Source organism: Mytilus edulis, chromosome 12 (assembly GCF_963676685.1).
Source record: "Mytilus edulis chromosome 12, xbMytEdul2.2, whole genome shotgun sequence".
Classification (NCBI taxonomy): domain Eukaryota; kingdom Metazoa; phylum Mollusca; class Bivalvia; order Mytilida; family Mytilidae; genus Mytilus; species Mytilus edulis.
Genome location: NC_092355.1, coordinates 78,118,896 through 78,140,743, shown reverse-complemented (window position 1 = coordinate 78,140,743; position 21,848 = coordinate 78,118,896). Strand labels below are relative to the sequence as shown.

The following is a 21,848-nucleotide window of genomic DNA, read 5'->3' as shown; positions in this document are numbered from 1 at the left end:
GTTTAATTTAGACAGTTAACTTAGACAATACGAAAACTTACGCAAGCAATCAAAACCAACATAATTTCTGATTGACCAGTACAGTCAACAATGAACGCTGACGCCTAATGCTATAAACCTAGACCAAACACTAGTAATACAAACAAACAGCCGTTTACACGCTAACAACTACTGAAAGAATTCTGTTAGAGGCAAATAATACCAGAAATCAATCACGCAACTTTCCTAACCCGAATTTACAAACTTACAATAGTCACGAAGAATATTCCTACAAACAACCACCAAATATATTTAGTAATAACCATAGATTACCTAAATTAAATTTGCCACGTTTTGACGGGGATGTTTTACAGTGGAGCACATTTTGGGACTCATACGAATATACCTTACATTTTAATTGTAGCCTAACACCAATAAAGAAATTCAGTTATCTCACAGTCTAACTTTAAGGATCCGCCGCCAAAACCATAGCCGGATTTGCTCTTATATAGCTTTAAAATTCACTCTTGATAGGAGCTGACTATTATTAAGTCATAGTTCAAAATCACATGATCATCGGCAATAGACGTAAAGCCATCGTATCAAAGATTGGTTATACTAGCTATCTCGACCAACAACAAACTAGAGGGTATAAAGAGTATGTCTCGCTCACCTTGGTCTATGCATATAAAACAAAGGACACACATTACAGACAAGAATAAAATTCATGACAAATTTGTGTTTTGGTGATGGCGACGTGTTTGTAAATCTTACTTTACTGAATATTCTGATTGTTCACAATTATTTCTATCTATAATGGACTGAGCCAAGTAGTTTCAGAGGAACATATTTTGTGTGAAAATTACCAAATTTTACATGAATTTATAAAATAAAAAAAATCGTAAAAAATTTACTTTAAAGGGCAAAAACTCCTCCAGGGGTCATGAGGTAATTTGGTTCATGTTGACTTATTTATAGATCTTACTTTGCTGTATATCATTGCTGTTTAAAGTTTATGACTCTATCTATAATAATATCTAAGATAATAACCAAAAACTGCAAAATTTTCTTATAATTACCAATTCAGTTGGTTGACTGATCATTTCAGGTTCATAGATGTTGACATAATGATCAATGTTACCCCCATGCATGACTTGCTCTAAATGCTTTGGTTTCAGAGATACAAGCCAAAATCTATATTTTCCTCTATAATCTATTTTTAACCTTGGCAGCCATCTTACACATTTTTTTAAACTATATACCCCAATGATGATTGTGGCCAAATTTAGTTAATTTTGACTAAGTAGTTTCAACATGACCAAGTGAGAAGATTTTTGTAATAGATTAAAAAAAAATAACGCAAAATTGTTAAAATTTACTATAAAGGGCAACAACTGTTCAAAGGGTTACTTGACAATATTCATCGTGTTGACTTTTTGTAGATCTTACTTTGATGAACATTATTGCTGTTTACAGTTTAGCTCTATGTATAATTGTATTGAAGATAATAGCAAAAACTGCCAAATTTCCTTAAAAATACCAATCAGGAGCAGAAACCCAACAACGGATTGTCTGATTCATCTTAAAATTTCAGAACGGAAAGATCTTGACCATCTTTACCTCATCAGATTTACTCTAAATGCTTAAGTTTCAGAGATATAACCTACAAACTTTATTTTAATCCCATGTTCTACTTTCAGCCATGGTGGCTATCTTGGTTGGTTGGCCGGGTCGTTGGACATATTTTTAAAACTAGATACCCTAATGAAGATTGTGGCTCAGCTTTGTTTAATTTGCCCCAGTAGTTTCAGAGGAGAAAACTTTTGTAAAAGTTAACGACGGACGCAAAATGATGAGAAAAGCTCACTTGACCATTTGGACCAGGTGAGCTAAAAAGTGAAATCACAAAAAAATGAACTCTGAAAAAAAATCAAATCAGAAAGTTCCTAATCAAATAGCAAAATCAAAAGCTCAAACACATCAAACGAATGTCATATTCCTGTCTGATGTAGAAAAAAGTGGATTAAACCTGGTTTTATACTTTTTAGAATTTTTGATCCTCAATGCTCTTCAACTTTGTACATGTTTGGCTTTATAATATTTTGATATGAGTGTCACTGATGAGTATTATGTAGAGGAAACGTGCGTCTGGCGTACTAATATAATTATAATCCTTGTACCTTTGATAACTTTTTAAAGCTAGCTTTAGCTGCCACTTGTATGAGAGTTATATTAAATTCAATTATCTTGTCAACAATGTGTAAACAAAAACAAACATAATAGATAGAAACGTCACCAATAGGGGTACAACAGTCAACCGTGTGTTAAAAAGGAAAACAATTCACTAAAGAGGTTTACATACACTTATAATTATTTGTGTTAAACCTTACAATGAACAAGTGTAACTGAGACCTACTGCTCACTGATGATATTCATGAACGAATACTTTAAGGTAAACAGGAAGTTGTCTTATCTGAAAACACAGCACAAGGTATAGTTGACTTATATAAACCCTAAAATCCTTGTAATGTAATTCCTGAGAAAAATGTGAAGAAAATGTTCAATTTTTATGTTATGTGTAAAATGATGATCAATGATGTAAGTGTTTGGCTAACGGGAAATTGTTCAATTATGAATCTGATAACGCAACACATGGTAACGCTGACTTTTATAAACCCTGCTACAAAATTTCAGAAATTGTTGTGTTAAATGTAGCTCCTGAGAAAGATGTGACAAAAAATATTCATGGGACGATCGGACTGATGGACTGACAGATTGACTGTTGGGTGGACTGATTGATGGACAGACAGAGGTCAAACAATAAACACTCCCTTTTTCAAAGCAGGGTATATTAACAGGGGATTGATCTGTTGAATGCTCATCGAAGAAATGAAATACAAAAATAACTGTTAACAGCATAGCTTATCTTTCAAACAATGAGGCTAAATTATGCACAATATTTTTCACTTCTTTTGCCTATAGTATATTTTCCCTTTTTAAATGCACATTTGTGTTTACCATTTTCTATTCAAGCTATTGTACATGTCTTTGACACCTTTCGCTGACTCTGTGATTCCTGTTCTGGTTTTATTTTTGGTTTCTTTGGAATTGCCCCTTTACCTCTCGATTGTTGTGAAACTATAAGGGTGTTCAGATCAATATTCTTTAAAACTTCTTCTAAACAACGTGCACCTCTCCCAATGTTAACTAAAGCCTGAATAAGGACCCGTATTGTAGGTTTGATTAGTTGGTCTTCTCTCCACTTAAATAATACGACTCTATTCTGTTCTGCTAAGTCAAAAGGATTGTTGCTCTGTATATTTTCTAGGGCAGGAATTGATAGTCCAATTTCAGTGCCAAGTTGGAAAAACACTTGACCAATTAATGGAGCTAATTTATCTAGAATTTCATCCGTTGGAATGAAATCCAAGTAATCTGCTGGAATATCTGAAACATTATTTTATAATTATTTCTTTTTAGAATACTGTTAAGTTCATTGATCTGTGAAGATTTAAATGATATGAAATAAGCAGTACCTTGTTATTAATGTTTTCATTCTGATAATTAAGCCTATAGCCCAGTAAATAGAAAGAGACCATGTTTATTTTTTTAATCAGTTTAATTGAGGTCTGGAGCTGGGTTGTCAGAAAATGACAGAGAAGTCCTTTGTTAATCAATGTGTCATTGTCATTTTGATTAGTCTCTTTTGTTACCTTTTCTTAAATCGGACTCAGACTTTTTTAAACTGAGTTTACTGTGCGTAATGTGTTGTGTTTGGATTTTTTACTTCATGGTCTAGATGTATAGGGGTATGGTTGAGATCTCAAAAACATATTTGACCTCTTGTCCTTAGCCAGGACACTCTGGTCTTTGTTAGTCATGTATGATTTTTAACTTTAGTTTCTTTTATATGTTTCCGAGTTTAGTATGACGTCCATTATTACTGAACTAGTATACATTGTTGTTAAGGGGCCAGCTGAAACTCATCAGTGACCTTCAGCGGTTTTCTGCTCTATGGTCGGGTTGTTGTCTCTTTGATACAATTCCCAATTTTCATTTTTAATTTTATTAAGTGACTGTATTTCTACTTACCTGTTTCTGCTTTGATGATTCTTCTTACCTGCAAACAAAAATTATAAATATTTGCTTTTATGTATTTACAAAAAAAAAGATTAAAATCCTATTGACAACAATATTTGATGTTATATATTTACTGAAACAAACATAACAAGAGGCTGTCACAACGACAGCAAACCGGATTTATTAACATTTATTTGTATCCTGCCAATATCACAAGAACCATAACTGATGAACAGTGAAAGTGAAAATCGTCAATATCAAATTTAACCTCCATTTTGTCATCAGTATCAACATATTAAAATTTGAAAAGCTTAGGTTGAATGGTTCATGAGTAAATGCACGGACACGACTGGAAAAGCCATTTTTCAATCTTTCAAGAACCATAACTCCTGAACGGTAAAAGTCAAAATTGTCATTATTGAACTTGACCTCCATTTTGTCATCAGCATGATCAGTAACAACATATTAAAATTTGAAAAGCTTTCTTTGAACAGTTCATGTGTAAATGCACGGACACGACTGCAAAAGCCATTTTTCAATCTTTCAAGAACCATAACTCCTGAACGGTAAAAGTCAAAATGGTCATTATTGAACTTGACCTACATTTTGTCATCAGTAACAACATATTAAAATTTGGGAAGGTTTGGTTGAACAGTTCATGCGTAAATGCACGGACAGGAATGGAAATGCCATTTTTCAATCTTTCAAGAACCATAACTCCTGAACGGTAAAAGTCAAAATCGTCATTATTGAACTTGACCTCCATTTTGTCATCAGTAACAACATATTAAAATTTGGGAAACTTTGGTTGAACAGTTCATGCGTAAATGCAGGGACACAAATGGAAATGTATTTTGACATACGTCAGAGTTATTATGAAACGGACACTTTGTTAGCATGTTTGTAAGGCAAGTGCTGAAATCATAAATGCTAGAATGCAACTTTCTCTATATTAGTCAGATTGGTTTTTAGCAGCAATTCCACCGTTGTCTTATTCCTATTCATCAATTTCAATATCATACTAGATTTCTAGGAATTCTATAACTCCCAAATTGTGCATTCAATGGCTGACATATTGTTACATACTTCAGGAGCAAGACGACAACTGTCAACAGAAAAGCAGGACTGTCTCACAGTTTCAGTGGACCTAAGTGTATTGATTGGTTCCTTTTGGTTGCTTGTACAATCTGTGATTATACTTGATACAGTTGTCAAGAATTGCTGTTTGACTTTACATTTTTTTGTCTTTTCCTTTTATTTACTTTGATTAAAACCTTGGTCATGTTGGTGTCTTATAAATTTATTGGAAAATTTCAATACATTTGTCTTCAAAGAATAATAAAACTAACAGTGTTTCATTCAAAGACAAAATGAAAGAGTATTTAAAAAACTATGTACAAACTTACTTGACACAAAACATGGGTCGATATACCCATGTTGATCAGAGCTTCTGACAAAGTTTTGAAATTGGATTTAGCTTTTATCTCTTTCCACTTTGATAACAGCAAAAATTTGGCTACCTGTATATCTTTAGGATGATTGTATTCGACATCTTTCCATATCCCAAGCATTCCAAGATGTGTAACTAATTCATGCATTTTATTTGATTCGCAGTGGTTTGAAAAACGCAACAGTTCAATATCACTTGGTGTCTTGCTTAAAGCGTCATCACTTAACCCTGAAATACACAATGCAATCATGATTTTTACCTTCAAAAACATCATTAAAACATAAATTCAGATTATTATATGATGTGCATTACTCAAACATCTAAACATGAGGAAAAGTGCTTGAAAAAATATGTAAGGGTTCCGTGGAACCCAGTTTCTCAGCTACTTTTGCTGTTAATCGCAAACTCAACAAAAATGTGGAAAAACATTAATAAAAATATTCCTCTCAATACTATATTTTGATTGTAAGAAGCTTCTGTCCAAGTTTGGTAAAAATCTAGGATAGTTTATGAATCTAAAAATTGTTTTAAAAACTTTAACTGCAGACAATGTAATGTCAACCGGAAGGCAAACTAAGTCCCTTAAAAGTAAAATAAGAATAAACAAGTACAAAATGTAAACAAAATTTCCTACTAGATACTAGCTTTCGAAAATCAACATATTTTACAACACAAGTCACCATTTGAAGTACATATAGGGAAACATTAACAAACAGATGAACAGGTTTCACAACACATGTCACCATTTAAAGTACAGAGGGACACAAAAACAAACAGATGAACAGGTTTCACAGCACAAGTCACCATTTAAAGTCAATAGAGGGACACGTAAACAAACAGATCAACAGGTTTCACGACACAAGTCACAATTTAAAGTACACAGAGGGACACTGAAACAAACAGATGAACAGGTTTCACAACACATGTCACCATTTAAAGTCAATAGAGGGAAATGTAAACATACAGATCAACAGGTTTCACAACACAAGTCACAATTTAAAGTACACAGAGGAACACTTAAACAAACAGATGAACAGGTTTCACAACACAAGTCACAATTTAAAGTACATAGAGGGACATTTATACAAACAGATCAACAGGTTTCACGACACAAGTCACCATTTAAAGTACATAGAGGGACACTTATACAAACAGATCAACAGGTTTCACAACACAAGTCACCATTTAAATTACATAGAGGAACACTTATACAAACAGATGAACAGGTTTCACAACACATGTCACCATCTAAAGTACATAGACGGACACATATACAAACAGATGAACAGGTTTCACATCACAAGTCAATAATTAAAGTACATTGAGGAACAACTAAATATACAGATCAACAGGTTTCACAACACAAGTCACAAATTAAAGTACATAGAGGGACATTTATACAAACAGATCAAAAGGTTTCACAAAACAAGTCACCATCTAAAGTACATAGAGGGACATTTATACAAACAGATGAACAGGTTTCACAGCACAAGTCACCATTTAAAGTACACAGAGGGACACTTGAACAAACAGATGAACAGGTTTCACAGCACAAGTCACCATTTAAAGTACATAGAGGGACACATAAACAAGCAGATGAACAGGTTTCACAACACAAGTCACAATGTAAAGTACACAGAGGGACACTTAAACAAACAGATCAACAGGTTTCACAACACATGTCACCATCTAAAGTACATAGAGGGATATTTATACAAACAGATGAACAGGTTTCACAGCATAAGTCACCATTTAAAGTACACAGAGGGACACTTAAACAAACAGATGAACAGGTTTCACAGCACAAGTCACCATTTAAAGTCAATAGAGGGACACGTAAACAAACAGATCAACAGGTTTCACGACACAAGTCACAATTTAAAGTACATAGAGGGACACTTAAACAAACAGATGAACAGGTTTCACAACACAAGTCACAATGTAAAGTACATAGAGGGACACTTAAACAAACAGATCAACAGGTTTCACAACACAAGTCACCATTTAAAGTACATAGACGGACAATTATACAAACAGATGAACAGGTTTCACAACACATGTCACCATTTAAAGTACATAGAGGGACACTTAAACAAACAGATCAACAGGTTTCACATCAAATGTCATCATTTAAAGTACACAGAGGGACATTTAAACAAACAGATGAACAGGTTTCACACCACAAGTCAATATTTAAAGTACATTGAGGAACAATTAAATATACAGATCAACAGGTTTCGAAACACAAGTCACAAATTAAAGTACAAAGAGGGAAATTTATACAAACAGATCAACAGGTTTCACAACACATGTCACCATCTAAAGTACATAGAGGGACACTTAAACAAACAGATGAACAGGTTTCACAACACAAGTCACAATGTAAAGTACATAGAGGGACACTTAAACAAACAGATCAACAGGTTTCACAACACAAGTCACCATTTAAAGTACATAGACGGACAATTATACAAACAGATGAACAGGTTTCACAACACATGTCACCATTTAAAGTACATAGAGGGACACTTAAACAAACAGATCAACAGGTTTCACATCAAATGTCATCATTTAAAGTACACAGAGGGACATTTAAACAAACAGATGAACAGGTTTCACACCACAAGTCAATATTTAAAGTACATTGAGGAACAATTAAATATACAGATCAACAGGTTTCGAAACACAAGTCACAAATTAAAGTACAAAGAGGGAAATTTATACAAACAGATCAACAGGTTTCACAACACATGTCACCATCTAAAGTACATAGAGGGACACTTAAACAAACAGATGAACAGGTTTCACAACACAAGTCACAATGTAAAGTACATAGAGGGACACTTAAACAAACAGATCAACAGGTTTCACAACACAAGTCACCATTTAAAGTACATAGACGGACAATTATACAAACAGATGAACAGGTTTCACAACACATGTCACCATTTAAAGTACATAGAGGGACACTTAAACAAACAGATCAACAGGTTTCACATCAAATGTCATCATTTAAAGTACACAGAGGGACATTTAAACAAACAGATGAACAGGTTTCACACCACAAGTCAATATTTAAAGTACATTGAGGAACAATTAAATATACAGATCAACAGGTTTCGAAACACAAGTCACAAATTAAAGTACAAAGAGGGAAATTTATACAAACAGATCAACAGGTTTCACAACACATGTCACCATCTAAAGTACATAGAGGGACACTTAAACAAACAGATGAACAGGTTTCAAAACACAAGTCACAATGTAAAGTACACAGAGGGACACTTAAACAAACAGATCAACAGGTTTCACAACACAAGTCACAATGTAAAGTACACAGAGGGACACTTAATCAAACAGATCAACATTGAGGGACACTTAAATTTACAGATCAACAGGTTTCACAACACAAGTCACAAATTAAAGTACATAGAGGGACACTTACACAAACAGATCAACAGGTTTCACAACACAAGTCACAATGTAAAGTACACAGAGGGACACTTAATCAAACAGATCAACATTGAGGGACACTTAAATTTACAGATCAACAGGTTTCACAACACAAGTCACAAATTAAAGTACATAGAGGGACACTTAAACAAACAGATCAACAGGTTTCACAACACAAGTCACAATGTAAAGTACACAGAGGGACACTTAATCAAACAGATCAACATTGAGGGACACTTAAATTTACAGATCAACAGGTTTCACAACACAAGTCACAAATTAAAGTACATAGAGGGACACTTAAACAAACAGATCAACAGGTTTCACAACACAAGTCACAATGTAAAGTACACAGAGGGACACTTAAACAAACAGATCAACATTGAGGGACACTTAAATTTACAGATCAACCGGTTTCACAACACAATTCATAATTTAAAGTCAATAGAGGGACACGTATACACAAACACACGTTTCTACAGATTGGAATTATTATGAACACGTTTCTAAAGATTGGAATTATTTTGAAGTGTTACAATATTTACCTTGACATTCCTCTTCACACTGTTCTTTTGTCTGCAGAAAAATCAATATGAAAATTATTATTTCGAATGAAATATTATAAATATGTTTTAAATGCGCATTATATTTAATTTAATTCAACTGGTATTAAACAGCCGTCATTTTGAGACAAAAATATATAATCTTTTGTTCTTCCTTTGATGTTTATCTTTCATCTGTGTTTTGATCAAGCAAGGTTATACTTACTTTTTATGTGAAAAACGTTTGATACACGAAGGAATGGAAGAACAGACACACAGATAGATTAATGAACAGAGAAAACGATTATAAATTAATTCTAAAGAATATTTTTAGGCAGCATAATTTGAACATCATGATTATAAATTGATACAAAGTCTGCAAGATAATGCTCAAGACTATAAAATAATTATATATTAACTATAATACAATTACTTGTTTGACTCTTGGATTCTTATTATATTCTATGATTAATGTGTGTATAATTTGATTATGTTACTCATTTGATTGTTTCCCTGATATGTAAAACACACCTGATCTTGATTCCAAACGCGCCAGTGTCTTCTTTTGTGTGTTTGGTTATGTTTGTCACAAATCCATCCATTGGTCTGCTTGGCTTCTTCTGCACTGATGAAGCATTTTAAATTTGAACATGAATATTCAATGTGAAATGGCGATTGTTGGCTGCGTTTTGCATGGACTGTGGAGTGGTAGAAATCTGAGATTCTTTCCATTGTTACAACCAGGCATTCTTTAACACCTGTAGCTATATCAGGTACGATTAACCCGGAGGAGGTTCTGTGAACGATGTAAAGGAGAATCTTGTTGCCCTCAACGCATACAACGATATCATGTGATTTGTCAAATGATAAACCAATAAATCCTGAGAACAGGAGTTGTCTCCCTTCATACTGCTTCACGGTCCACATGCTAAGACATGCACTGATCAGACGATTTGGTAGGGCTGGTGGTATAATAGTGCCCTTAAATAAAAACGCTAAGCATATAGCTCTCTCTGGTGTACATTCTTTGTCCATGAAGTTGGTGGTATTTCTCTCTGTAACCATACAGGGAACAAAGAAGTTTTCCACTGGTAACCGACTTCCTGTAGATGTATCATATCTCCGTTGCTCTGCTAGGATATCTAAATAAATCAAGCTGTTAAATATGAACTCTTTGTATGGCAATATTGCACTGAAATCTTTTTGCTCCCAGATTAGAAAGAGGTCTTCCCGTCTTATGGTCCCATATTTTGACATTCTTTTAAAAGTTTCATGAATTTTCTTTTCCTCTGGCCAAAATACTTTATCTGCAAAATATAAAAAACATAAAAAACGCTTTAAAAAGAGGATGATGTGGTTTGATTGCCAATGTAACAACTATCCACCAGAGACCAACCAACTTGAATGCAACTAAGGATAAATATGTAATTAATCAATGTTCACTTGAAAGCAAATTTAATCTTGTTTTAAGCAAAATATGAAGGATCTCATAACCTTCATAATTTAGAATGACATAAATACCTGTCACAAAGGATCTTATAACCTTCATAATTTGGAATGACATAAATACCTGTCACAAAGGATTTCATAACCTTCATAATTTGGAATGACATAAATACCTGTCACAAAGGACCTCATAACCTTCATAATTTAGAATGACATAAATACCTGTCACAAAGGATCTCATAACCTTCATAATTTGGAATGACATAAATACCTGTCACAAAGGATCTCATAACCTTCATAATTTAGAATGACATAAATACCTGTCACAAAGGATCTCATAACCTTCATTATTTGGAATGACATGAATACCTGTCACAAAGGACCTCATAACCTTCATAATTTGCAATGACATGAATACCTGTCACAAATCAAAACCTCCACGATAAGTATTCACATAAAGGAACTCATAACCTCTTTAATAAGTATGGAGATAAATAAGTGTCATAAAGGCCCCTAACCTCCATAATAAGTATTGACATAAATACCTATCACAAAGGACTTCATAACCTTCATACTAAGTAGTGATATTATTACCTACCACAAAGGACTTCATAACCTTCATACTAAGTAGTGATATTAATACCTATCACAAAGGACTTCATAACCTTCATACTAAGTAGTGATATTATTACCTATCACAGAGGACTTCATAACCTTCATACTAAGTAGTGATATTAATACCTATCACAGAGGACTTCATAACCTTCATACTAAGTAGTGATATTATTACCTATCACAGAGGACTTCATAACCTTCATACTAAGTAGTGATATTAATACCTATTACAGAGGACTTCATAACCTTCATACTAAGTAGTGATACTAATACCTGTCACAAAGGACTTCATAACCTTCATACTAAGTAGTGATATTATTACCTATCACAGAGGACTTCATAACCTTCATACTAAGTAGTGATATTAATACCTATCACAGAGGACTTCATAACCTTCATACTAAGTAGTGATATTATTACCTACCACAAAGGACTTCATAACCTTCATACTAAGTAGTGATATACATACCTGTCACAAAAGACCTCATAACCTCCACCATGAGTAAGGGGTTGATGATTACGAAATCTTTAAGCTGTGGAGTATCAAAGTATACAATCTTCCCCAAGGAGTGGTGGAAATTTAGGAAATCTTTGAGTTGGTCAGGGGACAGTACAGACACCTTGCTTATGGCATTCAATTCTTCTACATCCTTCAATGACAAGATTTGTTTTCCTTCTGCCACTAGCTCTGCTATCTCGAGTTCAAGGGGAACACAAGCGTTGGGCATCTTCTCCCCCCAACAAGGATGTTCAAACGTAAGTTCTGTGATGGCTTTCTTCAGGACTTCAATTTCTGTATCTGTGTTATCCCTTGCATTGACAAATATCCGTTGTGTTAGGACAAGATGGTTTCGTCCCTCGTGGTCCTTAAACAATTCCTCTACTCCATTGTACAACTCCTCACGCCTGGACTCCACATCCTCCTTCAAAGTGATAATTTACGATATGACATTATCAATTTTTAAAATTACATTTTTTTTTAAAAAGTCGATGATAGTAAAGTAAAAAGAGTAAAAAATAGTAAAAGAATTTTACAAACAATGCATGCTTTTTAAATATTTTTATAGAATACAGTGTTTTACAAGATAAAAGACAAAACTTGCATCTTACTCCTATATTCTATTTTAAGCCATGTCAGCAATCTTTTAAAACTAATTGCCGTAATGATGATTGCGGCCAAGTTTGATAAATGTGGACCAGAAGTATTTTCTGTTTTGTATATCTGGCCATATTGATCAGTTTTGCTCATTAAAGTTTCTCTTGATCTGTTACTGTTAAATTGATAATAGGCAAAAATGAGAGAAATGTGAAAAAAACTCATCATTAAGGGGGATTTTTCCAATTAGGAGTCCACTGTCGTTTCTGGCCATAGTACCTTATTTGTAGATATAAAAGAAGATGTGGTATGATTGCCAATAAGACAACTCTACACTAGAGACGAAATGATACAGAAATTAACAACTATAGGTCACCGATGAGCAAAGCCAATACCGCATAGTCAGCTATAAAAGGCCCCGAAATGGCAACGTAACACAATTCAAACAAGAAAACTAGCGGCCTTATTTATGTAAAAAATGAACGAAAAAACAAACATGTAACACATAAACAAACGACAACCACTGAATAGCAGGCACCTGACTTGGGATAGGCACATATGGGTCAAAATCTTTAATTGTTTTTACATAGGCGGTAATGGTAACGTTTTTTCCTGTAGGTCAGTCCATATCGTTAACTTGGATATGTATGATAGCTTGTTTCGAAGCTGTGACATTTTCACATATGTGGTTAAATTTTCGGGGTACGAAGTGAGATTACTTTTTCCGTAAATTAGCAAACCCCGAACATCCTATTGTGATGCGGCTCCTTGTGGTAAAATATCCCCTTTTTAACACAATAAGTTCTTTGAAAATTTAATACTTTGAATACATTCAATAGCTCCATAGTTTTTACACATTTATTCTATGTTCCTCTACTTTCCTAATCACCACAAATAATTAAGTTCAGTCATTTGCTAAAAATAGAAACATGTCCAATATCACTACACAGAGATTTTTTCTTTACACGTGACTTTTGAGTTCCTCATTTCAAGGCGCATTAGGGATGTTGTCCCATATTGTAATCCATACTTCTGATTTATCCAAATATTTTTATGTGATCTTCATCGGTATAATATTCTGAATAAATCTTTGTATTTTTGTCCATTTCTGAAAAAAAACAAAGTTGTTTTAGCACTATAAGGCAATGACACTTTCATCGCTATATTCATTTATTTTGAATACAATGAGTATGTATAAGTAATTTCTTCCAGATTACCTCCACTAGTCAAATCAAGGACAAAACTTCTGATTATAACCTTTAATTACAATACACAGACTCTGACAGGGCTCGACATTACCGTTTGTCCGATTGTCCGGGACAAGTGGAAATAGGTGTCGGGCAAGTAGATTCATCATACTACTTGTCCGATGGGACAAGTAAAAAAATCAATGTCAGATGTTAATAGATCAAATTCAAGACTTATACATTCCTAAAAATATGAATGATTGTTTTATTGATCATACAAAATGAAATAAATATTCGTGGATTGAACCAGAGACATATAAACTTGTATATTATGTCTCTGATTGAACGTATTTGAACATGCTGGCAGCCATTGACCAGGGGAAAATAAGTAAGGGGAAGGAAACCAAATGTAAATGTTTCTTCTTAGTATAAGCCTCTTGAATTAGGAGCACCTCCATATGCATGATATGGAGTTTTACCTTAACTTTAAAATTTTAAATTAAAGTTTGTTTCATTTGATTTTGCTTTTAGGCATAATACTAAATTTAAAAAGGTATTATTTAATAAGATCTATTAGTTAAAATAATAAGTTAAGATGGAAAAATTAGATAAAATCTAAAAAGGCAGATGTTTTACTAAAATGTTTTATGTACTTCATGATCATATATCAATGTATGTAAAAATCAAGACAAATTGTAAAATCTTGTTTGGCACCATCAATAAATTAAAAAGATTTATTTGCAAACAAGGTGCCAGGTATATTTAAACCATTCCACCACTTCAGAATGAATATAGGTCCATGAATAGGAGAACCTAGTGGTATGGGAAGAGATATGATTTAATGAACGACACATGATAGTGACAATGTGTTAGAGAGCTCAGTCTTGCAAAATATCCTTCAGTCTGAAATAATAAAATGAATTTTGGTGTAGTATTCATATAACATAACAAAATGCTCCCTTTATTGATCTTTATTAGGTACAACCAAAGGGCAAGTGTTATTATTGCATATAACATGTATAATCAATATGGAGAATTTTCAATTATAAATTCGGACAAGTGAGTTATGAGTTCGGACAAGTTGATTTTCTTGCAACTTGTCCGAAGGGACAAGTAAGAAAAAATGATAATGTAGAGGCCTGTCTGATAAAGAATTCTATAAAATTTTCTTGTGCCTTAAGGGCATATCCAACAGTTTCAGGGGAGGTAATAACAAACGTAAACGTCGTCTATTGTTTCCCGTAATTTCACGGTGTTTCAACGACGTCATAATGGCCGTTTGGAAAGAGCGGTTTCTTTCCTCATTGGAAATGGCACGGCGGGAATCGGCAAAAAAATCATACAGAATATTAGCAGAACTAGAATTCAAAACTAAAAGATATCTTTGTCCATTTGGTCTATTATGAAAGAACTGCAATTATCTTAATCATAATGATTACTAGACCATACTCACTTTTAAGTTTCCGTTTTATTAAATTATCTTCAATACAGAAGAAAACAACGAGAGCAAATGCATAATGATTTATTATTGCATAAGAAAGTAACAGAAATTGTAATTAGTTTTTTATCAACTTTTTCCGAGATTTTGTCATTCAGGATAGAAAACTTAAAGTTTGGTTTTACTTGAGAAAGATGAAAAAAAGGTTACTTGAGAAAAAATAAATACGGCGTAAAATAGCATTTATCATGCATCTAGCTTTGCGTTGAAGTGCTAATAGATATACAGTAGCTCTTTAAATGAATATGAACTTTAACCGGTAAACTATGTAAAACAAAAGATGACACAGTAATAAAAAAATATTGAAATAGGAAAACATTGTAATATATACACTGACATACAAGTAGAAAATATCCGATGGTGTTAACTTATGTATGAGGAAACAAATATAATTAAAAAATAAAACACAAAAAAAACCAGTGTAGGTGTCTTTACTAATTAGACACGCCCTTTTCAGTCAGTAGGTCCATAACATGATGGGAAAAAAACAGCCTTTGACAAAATACCATAATTCAAAATGGGGAAGGGGGGGGGGGGGGCTAATAGCTTTACTCACGATTTTGATCATCATTCAACTTTATCTAGTACGGCATACGTTTTACCGCTAGTACACTCTTTATATCTTGATAATGTATCAATCGATCCACTCTCGCCTCGTCGTAGATATGCGTGATATATTTGCCACTGGAGCACGGCAGCAATAAATTCATCAGTTTCATATAGTGATGCATAATCATTAGTTCTCAACTGATAATTGCCTCAAACAGTGTTCCAGTTTTGGTTTTTTATTTTTATTTTATATCTTATTTTAAAAACGAAAATTTTAGAATTTCTTTCCGCATCTTTCTCTTTGAATTCACTTTTTTGAATAATCAATAATAATATAGAGTGGGGTGCTCAATTTCACCATATATTTCCATGTTTTCTTCAATATATAATATATGTTCAGGTCTTTATGTTTTTGAAGTATACTGATATTTCTATATGAAGATAACTTCAAATGCAAATTATTCTTAGCTTGAAAACGTGTTTGTTTTGAGAAAAATCATCTGAAAAGTGTGATTAAAGGGTGTTTGAAATTTCCTGATTTTTTGTCAACGGGGGACACATATTCGCCGTTTTTGCATATCTATTTTAAACCAAATAACTGCAGCTTTAAACAATATTTATCAAATAAATTTCATTATAGATGAATAGCAGACATTTGAAAGGTGTAAAAAACTGAAATTTTGGGCAATCAGTCAAGAAAATAACTAAGAAATATTTCTTTGAATTTTTTTTTTCATGTCCGTTTTTCTGTCCTTTCCGAAATTATGTCTCATTTTCAAAAATAACCATATTTGTTTTAAAAATATAATTAATCGGCATATTTCTTCCATTTCAACCATCTTTTGAAGTTTTACACCTTAAAATTATAAAACGGCGTAATTGTGTCCACGGCGAATATGAGCGCCCCACTCTAGTAGTCTACATCAGTGGTTACAATATTGTATACAGCCAAACTATGTAGAGGGCAGTAGAACAGAAAACAATTTCCATTGTGTATATATGCAATAACTCATATATTGAAGCGTAAAACCACGGCAGTCAGGCTCGTTTAGGTGAAAAAAATACTGTCACAGTTTCAATTTCATATACTTATATAAATTATAGTAAATATGTCATAAAAGCAAAAACACACGAAAAAATGTCCACAATTTATTTTAACATTCAACATTTTTCGGTCGTTTTGTTTATGCTCAAGTTAATGTCAAACTGATCTGTTTTGTTCATCAAAGTATGTTTTCATCTACAACTGCAAAAGGAGCAACTTCAATTTTCATGTGACCTTTGTTGTTTATAGATTTTATTCGAAGTTCCTTTATCCCTTCAATCATTTATTTAGATGGTATTTTAGCGTATAGATAGCGCGAAACTCTCCTTACTCTGTGCATCTGATATTACGACATTTTTATTTCGACTAAATGAGGCTTCAAATTTATACATCCAAGCAGCTAAACGGCCGCACCCAATTTTAGCAAATATATACACGTAACTGTCGGACAGGAGCAGTCCAGAGACGGAATATTTCTATACCAAATCAATCCATTTTTAATGATAAAGATTTTAAAGGTATACATTAATACGTCAGCAAACCAACGACACATATAACTCAAAACACTAAGAGTCAACATACAGATTTTTGTTATAGCTAGAAGCCTGTAAAGAGAAAAAGCCAAAAAATGCAACAGGAATATATAATACGGAGTGGGTGAGATTTTAGACAAGTGTTTGGTTGCAAAATTTCACGTGCTCTATATTGATTTCGATATGTGAAATTATATAGACAGTGTAATGTAAATCAGTGTAAGACACACTTCTTTGTAAAGTAACGGTAAAATAAATAATGACGACGGACGTCAAGTGGCATATTAAATGAAAAACATCAAATGTAAATATAATATGAATATTAACCCTGCTTTGTACTATAGACCGACACACAGAAACGGACTTCTAACGTGTAATTCGTTTGTTGTAAAAGAGGGATGAAATACCGTATACGATAGCCGGGGACTATTTTAATAGTTTGTTATTCCATGGTTTGCTAAACCGAATAATTCAGTACCTCCCCGTAATCGATCTCTCCTACTTGCTAGGTAGTAATCGTAGATCAGCGGAATATAACGACTGAATTATTTGGGTTAATGGTTTGCATGTTTCACACCCGGGTTTCACAATTTTGACGAACACTATAGTAGAGCTAACTGAATTATTATCTCGTTCATATACTGGTCCACTATATAGAAGAAGAGGCGACATGACTGCTGTCGAGACAACTATCCAACAAAGTCACAGTGTAAAAATACATTTGTCTGCAACACCGTCGCACTGCCTATGAAAAATTAGCGGGAACTATAACGTTACGTTCCGAAACGTCTTATTTTTGGCGCAATTTGTGAGGCTTACGGAAGGGATTGAGTAAACAGTATGATATTACTCGATTTTTCTCAAAAACGAGTACGGTGACAAATATTTTTCAAAACGTTATGACGTTCCATTTTTTTCAAAGAATAACATATCTTACTTTGGTCAAATCGACACCATTAGAAACATTTAAAAAAATCTAAAATGTGCATTTCAAATGTTCATTTCTTACCGTTTTTGGGGGTAACCATGACGTTTTTGGCTTTATTTGAGTAAGAATTAATTCTTTAAATGGTCAAGTTAGATTTTTCTAACCATCTTGAATTATTTTGCTTCAATTTGAGCCCAATTATATAAGTATATTTTGATTAAAAAATCATATTTAAATTTTTTAAATAAAAAACGTTTTTTACTCCAAAATTCCAAAAATGTTCAATTTTCACCAGCATTTTTTGCAAAAACGAAATCGACAACATATATTTTTTTGGGCAAAATTCGATTCTCTGTCAATTGAAGAATAAAATATCTTAAAGGGGAAAAATTCTCACCGTCAGAAATAAACTGTTGGATATGCCCTTAAAGTGCATTTTGACAGAGAAATTATGCAAAACTGAAGGTTTTATAAAAAACCCAACACCAAAATAATTATTCTTACTAGTGGAAATCTTGTATTTAATACTGTTGAAACCGCTCTAAACTACTGGGAAAGTCATCCGTATCATATAATTAGAGTGCAATATAGTGCAAATTTTCAAAACTTGTCCTTTCACATAATTCCATTTGAGAAAAAATGTTTTTTACATGTTTTTCAGTGAAAACCTTTTATCAGTGAGAAATCCACATGAGGTCTTAACGGAAACATTGTGACATCACATGTATTATGGCGTCATTAAATATCGACAGATCAAAATAGTGCTAAATATAGTTTGCAGTGTTACGTGAGAAACAGTTGCCGCAAGATTTAACTCGAAATATTGAGTCCAAATGATCTGTAACTAAGCCTTTTCATTTAATACCAAGACCATAGCAACAGTTTTCATATTAGCATATTTTTAACATACCGACTGTAATTTCAATTGCATAAATACCAGAAATAAACAATTAGAGCTTGATTAATAAAACAAAATGCTTACCAGTTATTCAGGACTTTTTAAAACCTCTAGTTTGCCATCTCAGGTTGAAAAATAATGATATGTCTGGAACTGAAATAAGACAAAAAAAATACTCAGGCTGTGTTATCATTTGATTTAAATACATAAGTATTATTGAGAGAGAAAAATCTATTCTTGAAAGTTTAATCACAAAGAAAGACAAATGCTTTTCCCTTGTGGCTTAGCCACCTCCATTTAAACCTTTTGTATTAGAACCATGGGTAGTAGCTAACTAGCTTAATAGTTGAATAGGTGCAGAAATATTGTTTTCCAAGAAGGTTTGACCCTCCCCCTTTTTCACTGAGAAATGACAATATCCTTTGTTTTGCTCATGTGCATTAAAATAATAATTCATGATTTTCTAAAAACATGTAACTGTTTTTGTCTCTTTTTTTTGTGCATATGATATCTACTGACCAGGGGTCAAATCATTGGATAAAGGCACACGCGATGATGAATCTCACATTACTCGTATGAAGTGTGTTATCTCCCTTGATTATCAGGTATTCCTGTAGACCAGAGTGATATTACATAACAAAGACTATATTGTGTCATGTTTACTTACAATTTAGTTATATTTAAAAGTTATTTCTTGCCTTTTCAATGTAGTAAACACATTCCTTTCGGATCTCTCGGAAGTAAACAAATTTATGATTGTGCCTAAAACAAGTGTTCAGCCCCGTGCTAGTAATGCATTTTAAAAGCGAAAATTTTCTTGAGTTTTTGCTGATCTTTATCAATAACATTTATCTTAAACAATTAATATTATATAGGTATAAATAAAAAACTACTTACCATCATTTTCGGTGATGTACAAGGTGAAATCATCCATAAATCAGTCTGACAACCTCTGGAATTGAGCTTCTAATTTGGGTCAAAATCTTTAATTGTTTTTACATAGGCGGTAATGGTAACGTTTTTTCCTGTAGCTCAGTCCATATCCTTAACTTGGATATGTATGATAGCTTGTTTCGAAGCTGTGACATTTTCACATATGTGGTTAAATTTTCGGGGTACGAAGTGCGATTACTTTTTCCGTAAATTAGCAAACCCCGAACATCCTGTTGTGATGCGGCTCCTTGTGGTAAAATATCCCCTTTTTAACACAATAAGTTCTTTGAAAATTTAATACTTTGAATACATTCAATAGCTCCATAGTTTTTACACATTTATTCTATGTTCCTCTACTTTCCTAATCACCACAAATAATTAAGTTCAGTCATTTGCTAAAAATAGAAACATGTCCAATATCACTACACAGAGATTTTTTCTTTACACGTGCGTGACTTTTGAGTTCCTCATTTCAAGGCGCATTAGGGATGTTGTCCCATATAAACAGAATGTAGCGGGGTTAAACATGATAGTGGGATCCCAACCCTCCCCTAACATGGGACAGGGGTGTAACAGTACAACATAGAGATGAACTATTAAAGTCAGTTGAAAAAGGCTTAACCCATCAGATAGATACAAATACTACAAATACAAGTGGACGTGGCCAGATACTTGTACATCCCAACAACAAAGAGACACCAAGTACAGATCTGAGAGTACTCAAAGCCACTAACAACTAATAAAAAATCATGCATCTAAGACTAAATTATCAATCAATACACATCCAATGGATTTAGTTTGAAGACGTCATAAACAGTCAGAGAAAAACAGGACCTTGTACAATGCCAAGATACAGGCATGGACAGACTGTAGATCCATGAATGTGTATTTGTATATGAAATAATATTTAGTTTGCTTTTAATTTACTGATAAACAAGAATGTGTCCAAAGTACACGGATGTCCCACTCGCATTATCATTTTCCATGTTCAATGGACCGTGAAATTGGGTAAAAAATCTAATTTGGCCTTAAAAGTAAATTGATATACCAAAAGGGAACATGTGTACTAAGTTTCCAGTTGATTGGACTTTAACTTCTTTGAAAACTACCTTGACCAAAAACTTTAACCTGAAACTCACACTTTTAGTTTCTATGTTCAGTGGACCATGAAAATGGGTTCAAAAGATTAATTTTGTTTTAAAATAAGAAAGATCATATCATAAGGAACATGTGTACTAAGTTTCAAGTTGATTGGACTTTAGCTTCTTCAAAAACTACCTTGACCAAAAACTTTAACTTGAAATGGGACGGATGGACGCACAGACGGAAGGACTCACATAAGGACGCACGGACGGAGGGACGCACAGACCAGAAAACATAATGCCCTTCTACTATCGTAGGTGGGGCATAAAAAATCAATATTAATACCAATAAAAACAATATTCAATGATCTAATTACAGTGTTGAATTGGTAACCTTTTAGAATAAGTTTATTTAAAAGGATCAATAAGTTTTCCAGGATCGTTTCTATATTTCAGGGCACAGTAAACAACATTTCAGTAAAAATGAGGATGTGCTATCCCGTTTGAAATAAGTTTTCTACAGGTTCAACCAAA

At 33.2% G+C, this 21,848-nt stretch overlaps 1 protein-coding gene and 1 long non-coding RNA gene across 4 annotated transcripts in view; both read right to left on the bottom strand.

Annotated features, from left to right (window-relative positions):
* Positions 1-2,882: 2,882 nt before the first annotated feature.
* Positions 2,883-21,848, bottom strand: part of LOC139497211 (uncharacterized) — a 47,208-nt gene continuing 28,242 nt past the window's right edge. For 2 of the 3 annotated variants that reach the window (XM_071285328.1, XM_071285327.1), the window contains 6 exons: positions 12,035-12,488; positions 10,036-10,811; positions 9,508-9,538; positions 5,466-5,737; positions 4,072-4,099; positions 2,883-3,426 (listed from right to left, as the gene is read on the bottom strand). In XM_071285328.1, coding sequence (XP_071141429.1) covers positions 3,008-3,426; positions 4,072-4,099; positions 5,466-5,737; positions 9,508-9,538; positions 10,036-10,811; positions 12,035-12,488 — 1,980 coding nt within the window. In that variant the 3' untranslated portion in view covers positions 2,883-3,007. Of the gene's footprint in view, positions 3,427-4,071; positions 4,100-5,465; positions 5,738-9,507; positions 9,539-10,035; positions 10,812-11,319; positions 11,342-12,034; positions 12,489-21,848 lie in introns of all 3 variants that reach the window. The other variant, XM_071285329.1, reaches the window with a different exon arrangement.
* LOC139497227 (uncharacterized) lies at positions 13,506-20,701 on the bottom strand. The gene is made up of 3 exons (XR_011657722.1): positions 20,197-20,701; positions 19,384-19,452; positions 13,506-13,769 (listed from the first exon to the last, which is right to left on the bottom strand). It is a non-coding gene; the product is annotated as an uncharacterized lncRNA (long non-coding RNA).